The sequence below is a fragment of the Lactuca serriola genome, chromosome 7, assembly GCF_051521515.1.
Source record: "Lactuca serriola cultivar US96UC23 chromosome 7, Lser_US96UC23_V15, whole genome shotgun sequence".
Taxonomy (NCBI): Eukaryota; Viridiplantae; Streptophyta; class Magnoliopsida; order Asterales; family Asteraceae; genus Lactuca; species Lactuca serriola.
In genome coordinates this window covers 32264758-32284560 of record NC_136414.1, presented here as the reverse complement: position 1 = coordinate 32284560, position 19803 = coordinate 32264758, and the positions used below count along the sequence as shown (strand labels likewise).

Genomic DNA, 19803 nt, shown 5'->3' with positions numbered 1-19803 from the left:
GAAAACCCTATGTACTCATCAGGTTTCTCAACCTGACCCACTCAGCTTACTTATATCACAGATGTTGATATGAAGTCACAATTACACTGAAAGATTAAGAAGATATAAATCACTAGTGATAATGAATGTATGTTCTGTTTATGCTTATGTTTCTGTATTGACGATGACATCCCAAATGTTTTAAAATGAATAAAAATATTTTTCTTCGGAAATGCTTTGATAACGTATTTATCATGTTTTACTGGGAACAAATTCCGCAACATTTTTATTGAAAGAGGTACTCTGATTTTTATAAATCATAAACAAAATCGGTCTTTTCTGGCCGTGAAAATGGGGATGTCACATATATGGTTAGAATTAATATATATATATATATATATATATATATATATATATAATACAAGATAAATTATAATTAAATTAAAAATAAAATAATGAGGACAATATAATCATTTTATGTTCAGTAAGTGATACAACGCACAAACTTGCTTAAAAAGGGATGAAGGTTGAAGCGTGCACGTTTTCAACAAATGGGTGATGGTCCGAGTTTAGTGGCAGTTTTAGTATATGGCACATAATGGCCCGTGCAACCCCTGATTTTTTCAGACGCAGTGCAAAAAACTTTGAAATTTTTTTTTTCTTTTCTACTATCATGCAACCTCTGACTTTCCTGTGACACCCCTACTAAAAAATATTGTGTCCACCCCTATCCGAGTTAATTTTCTAAAAGGAAGATAATTTGTACACAACAATTTTTCTCCATACACAACAATTGGTGCTTTAAAAGGTTGTATTGTACAACTCAATAATGCATAAATTATTGTGTATGGAAAAAAACTGTTGTGTACGAATCACTTCCCTTTTTAAAATAAAGACTAAACTTGTCTTTTGACTCTTGAACGATAGACGAATCGCATAAATTACTTTTATGTTTAAATTAAGTATTTAAATAACATTATTTTCATTACATTTTTAAACCACCTCAAGATAGAGCCACCAAGCTTAAAATTAAGGAAAGAAGCCTAGGGTTTCGGAATGGGGAGATGGAGGCGGAAGGAAATGACCTAGAATGGGAGTTAAGGGGTTTAAATATGGGATAAACCCTAGAATACGTGGGTTTGGGCTGCTACAGCTGCCATGCCATGGCCATCCATTACCACGTTGTGGCGACCCTCTAAAACACGCATTCATTAAATTTCACTCCACATCGTGGGCATCCACATTGGTGGTGGAAAAAGAAATCTCATATATGGTTAGAACTTATAAAACGTCTTCTAAAATCAAAAACGATTTTTTGTCTTTTGGAAAAAGATTTCAAAAAGACATTTTTATATATTTTGTCTTTTGGAGAACAAACAGTTGATAGCTTATTTTATTTCCTTATTTTTATTAGTTTATTATAGTATTTTTTAGATCTTTTATTAGTATTGCATTGTATATTCTTTATTTTTTTATCATGGATCGTGTCGGGTACTTTCTATTTTGCAGGGTTTTGCAGCTCATTGTGGTTGCGGTTTGACTGGAGTTGGGCTTAATGGGCTTCTCGATGCATTATTGGGCTTTACGGATCCATCAAAGGATATTTATGCTTAAAAAGTTGAAGATTTGGATGAAGTAGACTTTTGAAGATGGGTCATGGAATCTTATTTTGGGCATGGACTATCCATATTTAAAGCTTGAAGGTGATTGGAAACCAAGGGAATCTTGGGTAGTGGAATGGGTAGTGGAGAAGAACGGACCAATAGCATTCCAGGAACACTTGAGAGGGTGGAATCTCAGTCGCGTGGGTACCCGCGCAACTGCACACTTTTGGGCATTTTGGTCATTTTGTTTACCATTTACCTTGGGTTGGATTTTTCAGCAAATAACTTCGATTTTCCACCATTAAAGACCTGGAGAGGCGATTTTGGGAGCTTGGATACTCGTTCTTCTCATCTTTCTAAGTAATTTGTATATTCTTGATGCAAAAACACTTTTGTGATTGTTATTTTGTTGCCATGAGTGGCTAATTTCTCTATTTTGGTTAATTTTGGCTAAAACCCTTGGATATTTATGGGTTTTTGAAGGATTCATGATTAATTGTCATTTACCTTATGTTTATGATTCTAGTTCATATTTCTTATGCTTGTTTAATACTTTGATCATGAGCTTGGTACTTGAATGAGGAATTGTTGGTTTATTTCTTTGGTTTAGCATTGAATCATTGAATTTACTTAGAACAAGGGCTTTATGATGGTAGAAATCATCTTTAATTAGCTTATGAATCATGACTCCTTTATGGATGTGTAAGCATTGACATCCTCTAGGAATTGGGGATTCCTTCATTCTTAAGGCTAATCAACTTCTTGGGTTCAATTGTTTCACTTGAATCCTTGATTTTGATTAAGAAGGTGTTTCGTGGGCTTCCCCAACCTCCATACTACCTATGAGGAATATTGACATATCATGTTTCATGATTGCTATAACCAATTTGGGATGAATGATAAGTTTCATATTGAATCACAATGATAAACACACAAATGTTCATTGTGTTGAATTGTCTTGGTTAACCAATTCTCTCCAATATTTAAGCATCTCACCATCTTGCTTAATTGCAAGTTTTTTAATTATTCAAGTCTTTTAGTTTTCAAGCAAGCACAACACCCCCCCCCCCCCTCCCCCCACCCATTTTAGTTTAATTGTAGTTAGTTAGTTTATTTACACTAGTTCTATTGGATTACATTGGTGACTGAATACAACCATTTCCCCGAGGATCGATATCCCTTTTTATCATTATATTACGTTTTATTTGCAAACAAATTGTGTAATTTGCTTGGTAGACTTAACATCCCACCAACAGTATTTTCCTCAAACGTCTTAAGAGGTCAAAAAGATTTTTTGTCAAAAAAAAAAACACCACCTTAGAAGCCCGATTTGCAATCTCTATGAGTGAGAAAAATCCTTTATGAAGATACTTTTGTTACAGGTACTTTCAGATGGCAAAGAAGATTGTTGCAACAAAATTATAAATGTAATGACTCATAGAGATTGCAAATCGAGCTTCTAAACCATAATACCATCTCCTGAAAGGATGTGAACGCCTTTTTTAAGTTATATATTTGTTCCCATAATATGGGTTTTTTTGAAAATAAAAGAGAAATGGAAAGGGAAAAGAGAAAGAAGAAGAAGAAGAAGAAAGGGAGATGAGGACAATCGCAAGGGCAGCGTTGTAGGTCAGGTGCTTGGGGAGGTCGTGGTTTTTGATGAAACACACACATATACACACACCACTTGTTTTGTTTTTAGGTGACAAATCATTTTGCATCTAATAGAGATGAAGATGTAATGAATCCTCTGTTTGTTTAAGCCATTGAGTTGAAGAACTTTAGGAAGTGAGAGCCACCGAGAAACCATAATTTCAATTGGTATTACAGTCATTAAAGATAAATCGGAAGAAGTTTAACCTTATTGACCCTCTTGAGATGAATACGATTGGTGTGCCTTCTGGTGGTTGGGTTTCTATTTGATTTCGAGCAGATAATCCAGGTGTGTGGTTCTTGAATTGTCACTTGGAAGTGCATACGAATGAATATGTGTTAGTGAGTTAGAACTAAAAATGAGGGAACACCACTCACCTACGATTACAATATAAAGGAAGAGGGAAAAATGATCTAAGGCTAGGAAGAAACATGTGCGAGAGAAAGATGGAGAGATGGGGATAAAAAAAATTTTGAACTGAAAATCTAGATTCAAAGGTGGTGTGTGTGTGTGGTGACTGTGTTTGATCTCTAAAGAAAAGAAATATGGTTTTAAAGCTGGAAAAAAATTGAAAAATCTGGTTGTTTTAGGGGTCTCCTTGTGCGTGTAATCTAGTAGCAAAATAACAAAAAATTTGGGTTTTTTTCCTGATTTACAGATTATAAATGAGAGAGAGAGAGAGAGAGAGAGAGAGAGAGAAAACGGTGAGGGTGGAAAATTCTTTTTTTTAATCAAAGTAGCATTAAAATAAATATAGAAAAAGGGAAAAAAATTAAAAGGTCATTAACTGCTTTTCCAAGTTTTTTTTTCGACAAAAATTACTGATTTTTGACCTTTCATGCAAGTTTGACGGTTTTGATTCCTATTCATAGTTTTTTAAATACCAAACCAAATTTACAATTTTGTGTAAAAGAAATTAAACTTAGTTTGACATATAACTAAGCCATCCAGTGAGTCTAATCATTTATATTATCACCTTTTAAAAAGGTGTCGCTACGCAATGAACATAATAAAAGTAAAAGTGTAGTGGTTATCTTGATAATTCCCAAGTCCAAGCTTTGTGGGTCAAACAAACAGAAATGAATCAAACAAGAATGGCTAACGTCATTCAATAGTATTTACTACTTAATATTTCCCTTGTCTTGACCAAATCAGACAAAAACTTCCAATTTATATTTTCCAAATACTTATCAGATATTGATTTAGTAACAAATACACCGGTAAAATAATAACTTTTTTTCTTCTTTTTTCTCTTAATATCTGTCTAAAAAAACCTAGGAGCACGACATCATTGAAGTCAACAAGTAACATAGAAACAGAAAAGATCCTTCCCAGTTCCTATGCCAATATGCTATACTGATTCTTAAATAAACAATTTTAAAACCAAAATTCTAAAATAACCAACTTCTAGTTTTTTGTTCTATCTAGAGATAAAATAATAATTAAAATAAAAATTAAAAAACTGAATCTCTAAACAATAAAATACAGGTCAAAAAAAGTGTTAGTGATGAGTAGGAGGATTGAGGGGTTGTTTGTTATAAAAGTGAGGTGCAGCTTCTCTCAACCATGAAGGATCAATGGAAATCACATTCCGCATGTATTGACGATCTGTTGACACTAACGAATGATATATAACCCATTTCGGGTTCACCCTGGCCAAAATCGTAAAAAAAAAAACATTAGGTGGTCAAATGTCGAAAGATATAACTTTTGGGTGTAATTTTGATTTACTCGATAGGACAAGGACCGAAAATGAAAGTTTTTATTTATCTTAACCTGAACAATACAGATGACGGATGGATGTAGACTTCTTGAGAACCCCTCAGCGTTTTGTAAGTCCCATTATGACTGTATGCCTTCACAATGTTTAATTTTTATTTTTATTTTTTAAATTAAAACAACAAACTTTTCGTTTTCATTTTAATAAAATAGTTTATTAAATTTGCTAATTCACCTCTAAACGGCACGCGTTAGCAAAAAATCCAGCTGTCACTGCCTTTCTTAGTACCTAAAAAACAACCAAAAATCAATGTAAATACTAAATTTTGTATGAATATACAGAAAAAATATATAATATATATGATAAATAATAAATACCTGAATATCGTTTTGGCATGATTTTAAGGCTAAACCTAGTCTCTGTGCTACTCTTCTTAACTGCTCTCTGACTTCCATTACTTTTTTCTGCAAAAAATGGAATAAAATTTAAATAAGATATATAAAAATAAAAGTTAACTTTTTTTGGAAAAATAACAGTATTGAGAATTTAAAAAACACTATTTTTACCATTGCATGGTAATTAATGAAGTTTTTGTGACACCATTTTGATGATTTATTAGACTGAAGAAATCCCCTGTACACATTCAGGAATGTCACATGATCACCCTTCAAAAATCAACACAAAAAATTTATTAAAATATTAAAACATTTACACAAAATAAATTAAAGTAAAGTAAGTTGCTATTTATTTTTTGCACTAAATTGTAAGTCATATAACACACCTCTGATGCAGCAAATCTCAATTTGGCCTCATCCAGCTCCCTCTGCCCTTTGACCGAAATCCATATTGACTGAAAAAAGTTTTATTTTATTAAATTAAATAAATAAATAATCATCATCAATGATTTCAAAGACATGAGAATGAATAATCATTATACACCTGAACTGAGAGTATAGCTGCAATAGTGATGATTTCTTCTGAACATTCAAGTTTGTCTGATGCTATGATCATTTTTGAGACCATAGGATCCTAAAAACAAACAAATTTATATGATGATGATGATGATGATGATGATGATGATGATGTATTACATAATACATACCAATGGAAGCTCAGCAACTTGGAAACCAACAGGTGAAGTGAGTTTAGCATCATCATCAAGAACTCCAAGTGAATATAAAACTTCAAGAGATCTAACCATGGCTTCAGCTGATGGTGATGCTGGCCAATCAAACCCTAATATATTGTCAATCCCCAATGCCTTCAGCTGTCATTATCACCACAATGCAAAATAAATTCTCACCCATTTTTTTTTTTTGATTAAAAAAATAATAATAATTTTCCATTATATACATATATATATGGAATACCTGAATAACAGTGGAGACAAGGTTTGATCTTTGCATCTCGGGAATTCCATGTGAAGACATCTCATTTACAAAATAATCTTCCGTATAAAGCCTGATAATTGTAATTATAATAAGTTATAAAAGATAATACCCATTTAAAAAAAGTTTTTAATTTCTTATATAAAATAAAAAATGAACATTGTTAAATATTTAAATGTATACCTGTAACACTTCCCTGGGCGTACTCTTCCAGCTCTTCCAGCTCTTTGTCTAGCAGATGCTTTGGATATTGGTGCCACTACAAGATTTTCTATATCTGTAATCTATCAACAAAATAAAATTATATATATTTTAAAAAAAATATTTATATGTTTTATATTAATTATTAATAAACAGAAGTAGAGGAAATACCGGGTTGTAGAAACGTTGTTTTGAGAAACCACTATCAACAACATAGACAATACCCTGCTCCAATAAATTGTCTAAACCAATAAGAAAATATAATTTAGCTGAAAATTTTATTATTATTATTTATATTATATAATAATAAAACATTTTGCTAAAAAGTACCTCTAATGTAAGAGATGTTTCTGCAATATTTGTTGAGATCACCACCTTCCTTTTTCCTCTAGGGGAAGGAGAAAACACCAAGTCCTAAGCATTGTGGAAATAATAATTTTAATTTTCTATATACAATTTATACACATAAAAATAAATAAAAAGAAAAAAAGGTATAAAGAAACCTGATCTGAACGAGTAAGTCCTGAATACAAAGGCAAAACAATCATTCCTGAAATTAAATTTAATAAAAAAAATATATATGTCAGAATAGGAATTGCTACTGTTTATTATAATTTATAAATAAATAAAAGTAGGTTGCTATTTAGAATTTACATACCAAAAGAAGACTTGCTGCCACTGTTTTGGGCTTGTTCTGTGATCATTTGAACTGCAGTGTCAATATCATCTTGGCCTGTTAAAAAGACAAGAATATCCCCCATTGGCTCCTACAAACAAAAAAAAAATGTATATAGAATAATTAAAAGAAATGAATTATTAGATATTTTGTTTCAAATGTTTGTGTAAAATAACAGGTGTAGTGTACCTTATCATGAATTGACATTACTGTTGAAACAGTAGCTTGAAGGTAGTCTGAAACAGGTTCCTCAATGTAAAAAATCTGTACATTATATCCTCTACCCTGAAATAATATATTTTAAAGATAAGTGAATAAAAAATAATCATTTATGTTTTATTTTTTATAATATAATATTATGATATATACCTCTACAGACAAAATAGCAGGTTCAGTCTGCAGTCTATTATCTTCTCCTTCCAATTGTGGCCTCCTTTTCCTTATGAATATAGTTATATAGCAATGTATTTTAATTAATGTCTTTATTATATTTATAAGTTTTTAACCCTTGAAATAAATTTTTATATTAATAAGAGAACCTGTTATGAAAAAACTCAGCCATTGATTTTGCTTCAATTGTGGCTGATGCTATAATCAGGCGTAACTCAGGCCTTCTGCGTTGTATCTGAGAAATCAAAAATAAATAAATATATGAAAAAGAATTGATTTTTCTTGTATTTGACAATAAATAAAAATGATACATAAGTCATTAGGAAGAAAAAAAAAGATGTTGAATCATTAAGTGATACCTTTTTCAGGAGACCTAATAATATATCTGTTGAAAGGGATCTCTCGTGAGCTTCATCAACCATAATCACACTGAAATATAATTTCAATCATAAGAACAAATAAATAATTTGAAAAGATAACAAAGTAAAAACAATAAATATAAAGAAAAATTGGTTATAAACAGCACCTGTATTTGCTTAAAAGAGGATCATCCATCATTTCCCTTAGTAATACTCCATCTGTTAGAAATTTGATCCTTGTTAACTCCTGTCAAAAAGATAAATAAAAGTTTGTTGTTGTTTCTTGTGTTTAGATCAAGGATTATTGGATAAAAAGTATCATTTATTGAGCTTCAGATAAAGTCTTACTGAATTTGTGACATCTTCAAATCGAATAGTATAACCAACTTCTTCCCCAAGTTTAACTCCCATTTCTTCAGCCAATCTTGCAGCAACACTCTGAAAAAACATGAGATCAATTCAAAGTTGTAATTAGATGTAATTTTAGTGCAAATTTAATGAAATTGAAACTGAAGTATATGCATTAAAGGATAATAATGAACATTAAACAAAAAGAACTTTGATGATGAATGAATACCTGCACAGCCAACCTTCTTGGTTGAGTGCAAGCAATAATCCGACCACCATCAGCCCATCCTGCTTCCTTAAGGTACTGCACGATGATATAAAATGCTTCAACAAAAGCCATTAAAGCTGAAAAGGGGGAAAAGCGCTACAAACCCTAACTACATAAACCTTCATCACAAGTACTACAAATACAGAGAGAATAATCGGATTACACTTGAAACAAAATCAGTGTCATATCTATAATGTCAATTAGAAAAATCTGACATCAAAAGTCATTGAAATTGTGTGATTTTCGCGAGTGAGAGTGCATACAAATAGAAGAAAAGGGGATGGAGAACCTGAGGGATTTGAGTAGTTTTGCCACTCCCCGTTTCGCCGACGATTATGGTAGTGGAGTGAGTTTCCACCAGATACAAAATAGACGTTCTGTACTTGAATACAGGTAATCGCTGCCTCTGGCTCTCTAAGCTTGCATACCCAAATCTATTGATTCCAAGTCGAAATTCAAAACATGTTCATTCGAGTTGCAAAAGAAAATCAATGTTTTGGTTTTGCATATATAGTAAATTAACGAAAACAACACCAAGTTTTAATTTTGGCTTAGCGCCAGAAATCAAATTGTTTGAATTATTGTTTCTGGGCAATAGGGTGAAACAGGAGGAACATACGACGATGAGGAGGAGGAGGGAGCGGTGTAAAAAAGAACACCGCCTTCTTCATCGTCGAGCAGGCGAGGCTTCGCCGTTCCTGGCTTCCAAAATTGCGCCATTTGACTTGATTGGAGAAGAACAAGAGCTTGAGTGTAGGTGTGGAGTGAACTCATGCCCTATAATTTTCGTTTGAAAATTTTAAGATTTTGTTTTGTATATATATTTTTTTTTTCTAAAATCATGTGCCAAATTTTTAAGATTTTGTTTTATATTTTAAAAAAAATTGTTTAAAAGAAAAAAACAAAACCATAAAATTAGTCTTTATGGTTTTCTAAAAAAAAAATTATGGATAGGATGCATAAGTTTCCAACTTGCATTAAAATGTCCAAAATCAAGAATTTTATGTGATTTTGGTTCTGAAAAACTTGAAAAGACGGTTATATTCTTTTAATAAATTGTTATATTTTTATATTTATTTTAATACTATTTTAATTATCTTTCTCTATATATAAGTTGATTTAACGCCAGATAACTACAAAGAGACTATTATTACTACAGTGATCATGGAATCATCGTCAAAAGCATTTCTCCACCCAATTCATGAAATCATCATGACTTCAATCCACAAGCTTATCTTAAAGCAATGGCTAAAAGAAGAACCGGTCCTGAATTGAATCGCTCTCAAAGAATGGCTAAAAGAAGAACCGGTCCTGAATCGAATCGCTCTCAAAGAAACCTATATCATGTTGTTTGAAAGGAAATCATTCACATTTACTATTTCTTTTTCCTGTTTTGCTCAATCTCATTAATGGTCCTCTTCAGCAGCGCATGTGTCTTCATCGGGAGTTGGATCCTGCAACTGATTATGGACCCCATCACTATGTTCGCTCCTTTGTTCTTTAGGAATAATTTGGGTCGTTCATTACAAGACGGATATGGAATCACATCTAGGGAAGTTATTAAAGAGGGAGAAAGAATATGAGAAGTTACCGGGGAAGTGTGTGGGGGAGTTAAAGACAAAAGGTTTTCGAGTTTGATTTTTTGAAGGAAGTTGATGCACTTCGAAGGGCTAAAAGTTTTAGGGTTCAAGGTAAAGCTGTGAAGAAATGGTTAACGGGAGACTTTGTTACTATGTTTTTTTTTTCGTTGCTTCTTGTTTTGTTCTTGCTCTTTTGCTCTTACTAGGGTCATTCTTTGCAATTGATCCAAAATGGTGATATAGGTTTTAATTTTTTGATTACTTAAGGGGGTTTGGGTTCTTTTTCAATATCGAAGTTGCAGGTGGTTGAGAAAGAATATGATGGAAATTTCATTTCATTGAACTCATCGGTGGTCAACGACTCGGATTCGCAATAGTTGGGAAATATTTAGTGGGTCTTGGCTTTTTGAACTCATCGGTGGTCAGCGACTCGGCATCGGACCCCGCCCGGTATACAGATCTGTCAATCATCGGGCCCCGCCTGGTATACATTGGGTCCTGCCCGGCATCGGGCCCTGCCCGATAACATATAAACACATATCACATGCAATAGTCACGCAGACAGCTAGCATAATAAATATACAAATCATGGGTCAGCATTGGTGCCTTCGACTCGCTAAACATGGTGAGGAAACTCACATCTAGCTGTTGAAACACTCAAATGAATATCAGTATGTTGGTCCAGAAGATCCCCGCGCTATCATCATCATAGTAATATCCAATTAATAATTAGATCTCGACCCAACCAAGAATCTAAGCTACTTAACCCACAACCAGTTTAAAAGACCATTTTACCCCTTTTTCTTATTGGACCCAAAACCAAGGCCAAACCCAATTACTAAAAAGGCATAAATCCTAAATAGCAACCCAAAACCCAATATGGCCCAATCATCCAAATTGGGCCCAAAACCCATCATGGGCCTAAGTCCAAAGGAGCCCAAAATACTAGCAAAAGCCTAAAATCAGAAGTCTAATGGCCCAACAAGGCCCAATACCAATAACGTTAAGCCCAAAAGCCCAGTTACTGAGTATGTGGGGCGTACTCAGCTCGTACGCTTAGTGTACTCCTTCCGGGGCCAGTACGCGCAACGTACCAGCTAGGTACGCCCAACATACTCCCCAGATTGCCAAACCACTCCATTAAGAACTTAATCGGTTAAGACAACATGTCAAACTATCGGATCTGATTATGAAGGGTCACTTATCACGTAAAGTTGGCAACTTTACACCCATGCATGGCTTACTAGGACTTAAGGCTCAAAAAGAGCTTAATAAAGGTCTTAATACTTGCATGTACCAATAATCTCCATAAAGTTTGCATTTTTATGAACTAGGGGCCTCATTGGAGGTAAGATCTGACATCCATTGCTTATGGAGTAGATTAAAAGCTCAACTTTAACTCAAAAGACTCAAAAATGTATAAATAACAGCATAGAATAGATCTAGCACAAAAGGATCTTCAAGATGAGAGCTTTTTACCTCAAAAATCTTGCAAATGTGAAGGTAACTCTGAATCTACAAGCTCAACCTATTCCTCCAAGTGTTCCTCTTCTTCTTTTTCACCACAAAACACAAATAAATTCACTTACAAGCTCAAATCTCACCAAATGCACTTAGGGTTTCATTTTCAGGGTAAAGGGGGTGGAGGCTGGTCAATAATGTCCACGAGGTGGGTTGAAGTCGTTTAAATAGGGAGCAAACCCTAAAAATTAGGGTTTGTCCAAACCGTGTGTACGCCCTGCGTACTCCCACCGTACGCGGATGAAGTCCGCGATCAACTGGAGAGCTAGTACGCTTAGCATACTCATAGAGTATGCCCCACATACTAGCTAGGGACCAAAAAGTAAAGGATTTATCATTAAGGAGCTAAAAGAGAAACTTACCAAGATACAATTGTTACATTTCTCCCCCGCTTGAATCAGACTTCGTCCTCGAAATCCGCTGCTTCAAATAACTCTCGCTAGTGCTCTTTTATCTCTTCATCCGGCACCCACATCCATTCTGAACCCTTGCGGTGCTGCCACTGAACTTTCACCAACGCAACAACCTTATTCCTCAATGTTTTCGTCTTCCGCGCAAGAATCATCATCGATCTCTCAATATAGTTCAGGCGATCATCAACCTGAATATCCTTCAACGAAACCACCACATAATCATCCATTAAACACTTTCGTAACTGAGAGACATGGAACGTATTATGGATCTGACTAAGCTCATCAGGAAGATCCAAGCGATAAGCAACCTGGCCCACTCAGGCCAAAACCCTAAAAGTACCAACGTACCTAGGACCTAGTTTTACCCATCCTTCTGAACTGGATGACAAGTTTCCAATGTGACACCTTCAGGATAACCATATCCCCCACCTAGGGCTCTAGATCTGATCGGCGATTGTTGGCATAGCTCTTCTGTGGACTCTGAGTTGCCTGGAGTCTACCATGAACCTGTTGAATCAATTCGATAGTCTTGAGTACCACCTCGGTACTCCCCATGACTCATTGACCGACCTCACCCTAACATATTGGGGTCCTGTATTTCCTCCCACAGAGCATCTCAAAAGGAGGTCGATCAATGCTGGCATGATAACTGTTGTTATACGAAAATTCCTCTAACGGAAGATACGTATCCCAACTCCCAAGGAAGTCCAATACACACGCTCATAGCATATCCTCTAAAGTCTGAATGGTTCGCTCGCTCTGGCCGTCAGTCTACAGATGGAAGATCGTAATGAAATGCAGACGGGTGCCTAACTCATCCTGGAACCTCTTCCAAAATTTGAAAGTAAACCTTACGTTCCTGTCACAACTGGAAATTTTGTGTCATGTAATCTATACACTCAAGCTAATGTGAATCAAAAGCTTAAGAACATGTGTAACACCTATGATTATGACATCAAAAACTTCAATCAAATACATCATACAAGTACTACTAATAGTCATCAAATAATTGGAGACCCTAGAAGTCCTTGTTTAAGTCCATTTTGGACTAGAACTCCCTTATTGGATCCAAATGGACCAATAAGCTTCCAATTAGACTATCATGGGCTTAGAACCCTAATTGGGCTCTAATTGGACCCACACTAATTTATTTCAACATTTTGGGCCATGTTGGGCCTAGAATGGAATGAAGTAAAAGCTTTGATCCATGAATACCCTAAACTAGTCCAACAAAAATGGAAAAAAAATCATACTATATTCTTTTATGTTGAAACTCACCCAAACTAACTCTAATATTGGGCTTAGGAGCAAAAAGCCCAAATTTTCCTTTTTCCTTCCATGTTTTCGGCCCAAAAACAAGCCCAAGAGAAAGGTTTGACTTTCTCATGCCACCTCACTATTAACCAAAGGACTTCCATGCAAGAAACTCATATCTCCATGCAAACATCACCTCAAATATCATTTCTTCTTCCTCTCTCTCTCACTCTCGGCCACATGCAAACACACACACACCACAAAAATCTCTTCCAAACTCTCTAAGTCTAGAATAACAATCCTCCCTCCTTCTTCAAAATTTTCGTGAATCTAAGAAGCTTTCAAGAGGATCTTGCAAGTTAATCATCATCTTAGGTAAGTTTTTACCTATATCCATGATCTAGCTACTTCATTCCATCAAAAACCTCTTCTAAATCTATTCCAACTTGTGATCATGCACCTTAGAAGTCACCAAACTCGAGATCTACCAAGGAAAGGTGCTAAGGCCGAAAAATCACTTCATTTCCTTCCATCTTTTCTTCAAAAACCGAAAGCTTCAAACAAGGTGAGCTTCATACCCCCTATTTTCTGTTTTTATGAGTTTTTTTTTTTTTGGGGGGGGGGGGGGGGGGAATACAAGTGAAAGTGTAGATCTATATGTGTTTTGTATGCTTTGTATGATTTCCATGCTTATATGTGTGCTTTTGTGTGTTATAATGTTGGATCTAGCCATAAAATCCCTCAAAACCGAGATATACCTTATGTTAAATGATTTTAGCATCAAATATATTTCTACATACAATGTGTTTCTAGAAAAATAGCTACATGGCTTAGTAACAATTTCTTTGGGCTAAAAACACAATTTTTGGACCTAAAATGTGAAAAATACAAAATTAAGGGCCCAAATTGACATATCACGAATTCTGATGGATGAGGTGTGTCAAAACAGTTTCAATAAAACAATTTCTGGAAATATACTCATTTGGAGGATTAAAAACATAAATTTCAAGCTTAATGGGCTAAAAATGACATTTTAGGCCCAATGAGGCCCATTATGCGAAATTTTCTGTTTTGGAGGGCCAAAACTGAGTTTTTCTGTAAAACAGTGGACTATAAGTGATCCAAGTCCGTTTCAAAGGTTTAAAATGCTTTTTAAATTTAAAAAGGACCAAAGTTGCAAAAATTTTACAATTTGGGCCAAAATTGTCAAAATTGCGAAAAAGAAGGGTTATAACCGAGAAAACTGAAATTTCAGGGACTTAAGCTGTTTTCTATGAAAAATATGCTGGAAAATATTTATTTCAATAATTTTTGGTGTTAAAATGTCAAGAAAATTGATTTAAGGACCAAACCGGAAAGTATTTAAATAAAGGGTTGAAAAAATAAATTTTACAAACAAGGAGGGGCTGAAAACAGAAAACTTTCAAGGCTAATTCAATACATGCAATTTGACCAAATGATGGCACCACGACTATCGATGAAATACAATATATTACAACACCAAAAGTCGTTGTTAAACGAATTGGTTCGGTCTCGAACCAATAAAAATCCGAAACTACTAACACGACGACACTATGACACTACAACACTACGATTCATACTAATAACGTTTGGGAATTCAATATACACGCGAGTGTGCACAGACGTCTACGCACCATCTTTGGGCCCCAAAAGTGTAAAATCTTGTTTGTTGAGCCTAGCTAGCCCAATGACCTGATCTTAAGGCCCGAAGACCTCTATCTTACGAAGTGTTGGGTTTTACCGATCCGACACAACGTAACAGGACTTTCAATGGCTTGTATACTACTGGTCCCCAAGGGTCCTTTGGTATCGCTAGTAGAGTCTACCTTTTTATGCGAGGCGGGTCTGGGACCCCTCGTACCTTTTTATCCCCAACCGGCTAATGGAGTCATCGAGGCCTTCGTGTCCTCTTTCTCTTCGGATGTGGGACTACACGTAGTCAGGGCGGTTGGATAACGTGATTAGTACGGACCACGCCTACGGGATCGTTAGTATTGCTATAGACTAGTCGTTTGTGTAACGCGTGTTTGTAGCAAATAATCATGCTCAAAAATAATCCAACGTCGCCTGGTATTGATAACTTCACGCATTGCAATGGTTTCAATGTAAATTCACGGAATTCAAAGAATTAGGAAAACATCGGGTTTTCCTAGGGTTTCTCAATACATACATATTCGAAATACATACAACTTCAATAAACAAATTTTACAAGTACAGAAACAAACAAGCATACTTATGGATCTTCACTAACGTTTTCAAAAGCTTTTCTTTTCAGAAAATATCGGATTTTCTGGTGGTTTTCAAACGATACGAAACATTGTTTTTCAAATACAACTTATGAACTCACCAACATTTCATATGTTGACGTTTTTCAAAATACTTGTATTCTCAGGGAACCAGTGAATCAAAGGAAATCATATTCAGTGATGGCTTGCAGTTTATTTATGTACGAATCGAACAATTTATTTTGGGAATGTAATGTTTAAACAATGTACTTCATGTAAACTCTACTGGTTGTACTATATTAATGCATGGTGACGAATGTTGTTACGTTTCATATATATACAATGTTATTCAATTGAGTCACGACAGCCCCCGAACGTTTCCGCCGCCTGGTTTGGGGGTGTGACAGTTCCTGTCTGAAACCACAGAAACCGACACCCCGTGTCGTGCCACGACTTCCCTGATGTATACCTCAACCAACTTCTTTGCCAAGATACTCTCCTGAATCGGGATAAAATGTGATCTCTTAGTCAATCGACCCACGATGAACTAAATCGAATCCACTCCACGCGTAGTTCGAGACAACTTCGTAATGAAGTCCATGGTACTCTCCTCCCATTTCCAAACCGGAATATCTGACGGTTGCATCTTGCTGCGAGGCCACTGATGCTCGGCCTTGACATTCCTGCAAGTCAAGCACCAATCCACGTACCAAGCTACATCCCGCTTTATGTTGGGCCACCAATAATCAGGATGAAGATCTCGACACATCTTTGTCGCCCGGGGATGAATGAAGAACCGCTATTTGTATGCCTCTTTCGTTAGAACCTGATGCACACCATCCCAATACGGAACCCACACTCTATGATGAAGAGTCAATAACCCTCGGCTATCATAATAAAAGGAAGCCACCTGACCCACAATACGCTCACTCTTCTGGTGCTCTTCCTTCATAGCCTCAATATGTGCCTCTCAAATCTGGTCCAAAAATGGAGTAATCGCGGTCATCCTCAAACAAATACCCCTGATCGGTGTCTCGACTGTCTTGTGTCTAAGAGCATCAACCCCCACATTGTCCTTCCCCAGATGGTAAAGGAGTTCACAATCATAATCCTTCACTACATCCAACCATCGGCGCTTCCTCATATTCAAATTCGGTTGATCCATCAAATACCTTAGGCTCATGTGATTCGTGTAAATAGTACAACGGACCCCATAGAGGTAATGTCATTGAATCTTGAGGGCAAAAACCACATCCCCCAGCTCTAAATCATGCGTCAGATAATTCACTTCATGAGGCTTTAGCTGCCTCAAAGCGTATGCGATCACGCAACCCCTCTGCATTAGCACTGCACCTAAAACCGTAATCGATGCATCACAATAAACCACGAAATCCTCAACACCCTCTGGCAGGGTCAAAATAGACGTCTCACACAATCTCTACCTCAAGGTCTCAAAAGCTTTCTGCTGCTCAGGACCCCAGCAAAAAGTGACTGTCTTATTTGTCAACCGAGTCAAAGGAACCGCTATCTTGGAAAATCTTGTATGAACCTCCGATAGTAACCTGCTAAACCAAGGAAACTCCGATTCTCAAATGGAGAACTTGGAACCTCCCATCTCATCATGGCCTCGACCTTAACCGAACTGACTAGGATACCATTCTGGTTGACAAAGTGCCCCAGAAACTGCTTCTCGCGCAACCAGAACTCATACTTGGAGAACTTTGCATAAACTCTCTCCCTTCTTAAAGTCTCAAATACCTCCCTCAAGTGCGCCTCATGCTGCTCCTGGATCTTGGAATAGACCATAATATTGTCAATAAACACAATCACAGATCGATCCAACATCGGCCTGCATACGCAATCCATGAGGACCATGAACGCGGTTGGATCATTGGTGAGCCCGAAAGGCATCACCACAGACTCGTAATGATCATAACAAATCCAGAAAGTCATCTTATGTATATCCTCATCTCTAACCCTCATATGATGATGACCCGAACGCAAATCAATCTTGGAAAATCAAGATGCACCCTGAAGCCGGTCGAACAAATCATCAATCCTTGGGAGTGGATAATGGTTTTTCACTGTTAGCTTATTCAGCTCCCAATAGTTAATACACATCCGATGAGACCCATCCTTCTTCTTTACAAATAGGATCGGTGCTCCCCATAGTGAACTGCTCGGACGAATGAACCCCTTGTCGAATATGTAATGCTTGAATCTCAGTAAGTTCCTCTTTTGACCTTGCATTATTAATTTGTCCCATTTTGATCCTTGAGTTGTACGCAGGGCATACAACAAGGTACGCTTAGCGTACAAGTGATGAAGCAAGTACACGGGGCATACCAAGTGGTACGCTTAGCGTACTTATGTGAGGGTGTGATCGGGGTTCCGGATGCGTATGTAGGGCGTACAACTTCGTACGTGAGCGTACGCAAAGATTAATGAAAATCCTAATTTTAGGGGTTGGCCATTATATAAGAATCCTTATGGACTTGAGACCTTCATTTTATCAGCTTCTTTGTCCCCTTTACCATACATTCGAACCCTAATTCCATCTTGTGTGTTTTTGAGCTTAAAAGGCCATTTTGAGGTGTATTTTGGTGCTTTGAAGAAGGTGTCCATCCTTGAAGCTTAATTGAAGGAGTGAAAGCTTATAGATCCAGAACCTTATCATCTTTTGGCACTCATTTGAGGTATAAAGTCTTGAACTTGATGCTTATTAGTTTAGATCTCTTTTGGTTTGGGTTTATGGAACCTTTTGGTCCTATTGGCGAGATCTTATGAGTTTACATCGTATTTGAAGCTTAGAGTTGCTACTCTTGGTGTTATTTAGGTCCTTGAGTCATCAAGTTTCCATTTTGGGGGTTGAGATCCATCCATGCATGAGTTAAGGCCATTTTTCATGGAAGTAGAATGTTATATTTCGAGTCTGGGTTCATTTTGGGGCGTGCAAAGTCACCAAGTCAGTGACTTTGACATTGATTAGGACTCAGATATGTGGTTTGGACCTTTGGGCTAAGCATTAAGTGCTTAATGACAAAAGGTGGCTTAATAGAGGAGTACGTTAGGCGTACAAGTCTGTACACGCAGCGTACACGCTAACAAGCGTGTACGAGCTGCGTACAGTTGAGTATGTCTTGTGTACTTAGTCAGAGTGGGCTTCATATATTTGGGCCTCGATTTGGGCTATTTCTAGGACCTGCTTGCTTTGGACCTTAGTGGGTCATCTGAAAACAACTTTTGGACTAAGGATATTATTGGGCTTTAAGGTAAGGCCCATTAGAGAGGGTTTGGGCCCAATTTGGAAAATTAGGCCATAAGTGGGCCACACGTGGGCCTTGGAAGATTATTTAGTGTTGGGCCTTTTATATTGTGGATTTGGGCCTTATTCATGGATCAAATTAGTCCAGGGGTAAAATGGTCATTTTAACCCAAGTATGGAGTATTGGATATTGATTGAAACCCAAGTATTGATTAGGTGTTATTTTGTACTGATAGCTCGAGGAGTCGTCAGGGCAACATCTAGGGATTTCTTTTTGTGAGTTTCAGCATTTGAGGTGAGTTTCCTCATTGGGTTTAGCAGGTCGAAGGCACCAATGTCGGCCCTTCTTGTTTATGTTAGGATGTTAGGAGTTTGCGTGACCCTTGTATGTGTCATGTGTTGATATGTATACCGGGTGGGGCTCGATGTCGGGTGAGGCCTGAGGACTGGAATATATGCTACTGTTATGATCATTATATGTGTTAAGATGATTATGTGATATTGATTCTATGTGTATAGCGGGCGAGGCCCGGTAACAGGCGAGGCCTGAGAATAACGTATGTGTAAACCGAGCGAGGCTCGATGCCGGGTAAAGCCCATTGTCGGGTGGGGCCCGGTATGTGATTTATTATTTGTGGTATGGGATAGTTTGGGGAACTCACTAAGCTTTGTGATTACTATTTTCATTATATGTTTCAGGTACTTCCGGTTGCAAAGGGAAGAGCTTGGGTTGACTGCATCGCACACACCATTGGGATTCCGTATATGATATTTACTCTGATTTTTATGACATCTGATGCATTGGTTATTTTGAGATGTATGGATGATATTTGGAAATACTATTTTATCTATTTTAAAAATGACATTTTTGGGATCATATTTTTGGGATGTTACATAACAGCTCCTGCAGCTGTGTAGACAACTCATGCATCTCGGG

General features: G+C 36.5%; 1 protein-coding gene and 1 pseudogene across 2 annotated transcripts; one reads left to right on the top strand and one right to left on the bottom strand.

Moving 5' to 3' along the window:
• Positions 1-4528: 4528 nt before the first annotated feature.
• LOC145062712 (RNA helicase family protein) lies at positions 4529-9365 on the bottom strand. Of its 2 annotated transcripts, none has more exons than XM_079010301.1 (23): positions 9207-9365; positions 8877-9021; positions 8549-8623; positions 8320-8409; positions 8139-8218; positions 7972-8041; positions 7762-7847; positions 7592-7661; positions 7412-7507; positions 7205-7313; positions 7050-7096; positions 6877-6960; positions 6718-6771; positions 6529-6629; positions 6328-6418; positions 6060-6224; positions 5897-5986; positions 5739-5807; positions 5524-5622; positions 5335-5421; positions 5192-5245; positions 5014-5093; positions 4529-4889 (listed from the first exon to the last, which is right to left on the bottom strand). In XM_079010301.1, the coding sequence occupies exons 1-23, from the start codon at positions 9359-9361 to the stop codon at positions 4739-4741; spliced, it is 2148 nt and encodes a 715-aa protein (XP_078866427.1). In that variant the 5' UTR covers positions 9362-9365; the 3' UTR covers positions 4529-4738. The 2 variants fall into 2 exon arrangements, 1 of the variants encoding a protein (XP_078866427.1); XR_013687687.1 differs by having other exon boundaries at positions 4871-4889; positions 5014-5085.
• Positions 9366-9751: 386 nt separating this feature from the next.
• Positions 9752-10373, top strand: LOC145063848 (uncharacterized; annotated as a pseudogene).
• Positions 10374-19803: the final 9430 nt, after the last annotated feature.

What these genes read in the sequence shown, in the direction of transcription:
- LOC145062712 (XM_079010301.1), bottom strand. Translation starts at nt 9,361, where the DNA reads ATGAGTTCACTCCACACCTACACTCAAGCTCTTGTTCTTCTCCAATCA. An exon ending in AAACTACTCAAATCCCTCAG is followed by an intron (nt 8,624 to 8,876) that starts GTTCTCCATCCC and finishes ATCATCGTGCAG; the next exon opens with TACCTTAAGGAAGCAGGATG. An exon ending in AAGTTGCTGAGCTTCCATTG is followed by an intron (nt 5,987 to 6,059) that starts GTATGTATTATG and finishes GTTTGTTTTTAG; the next exon opens with GATCCTATGGTCTCAAAAAT.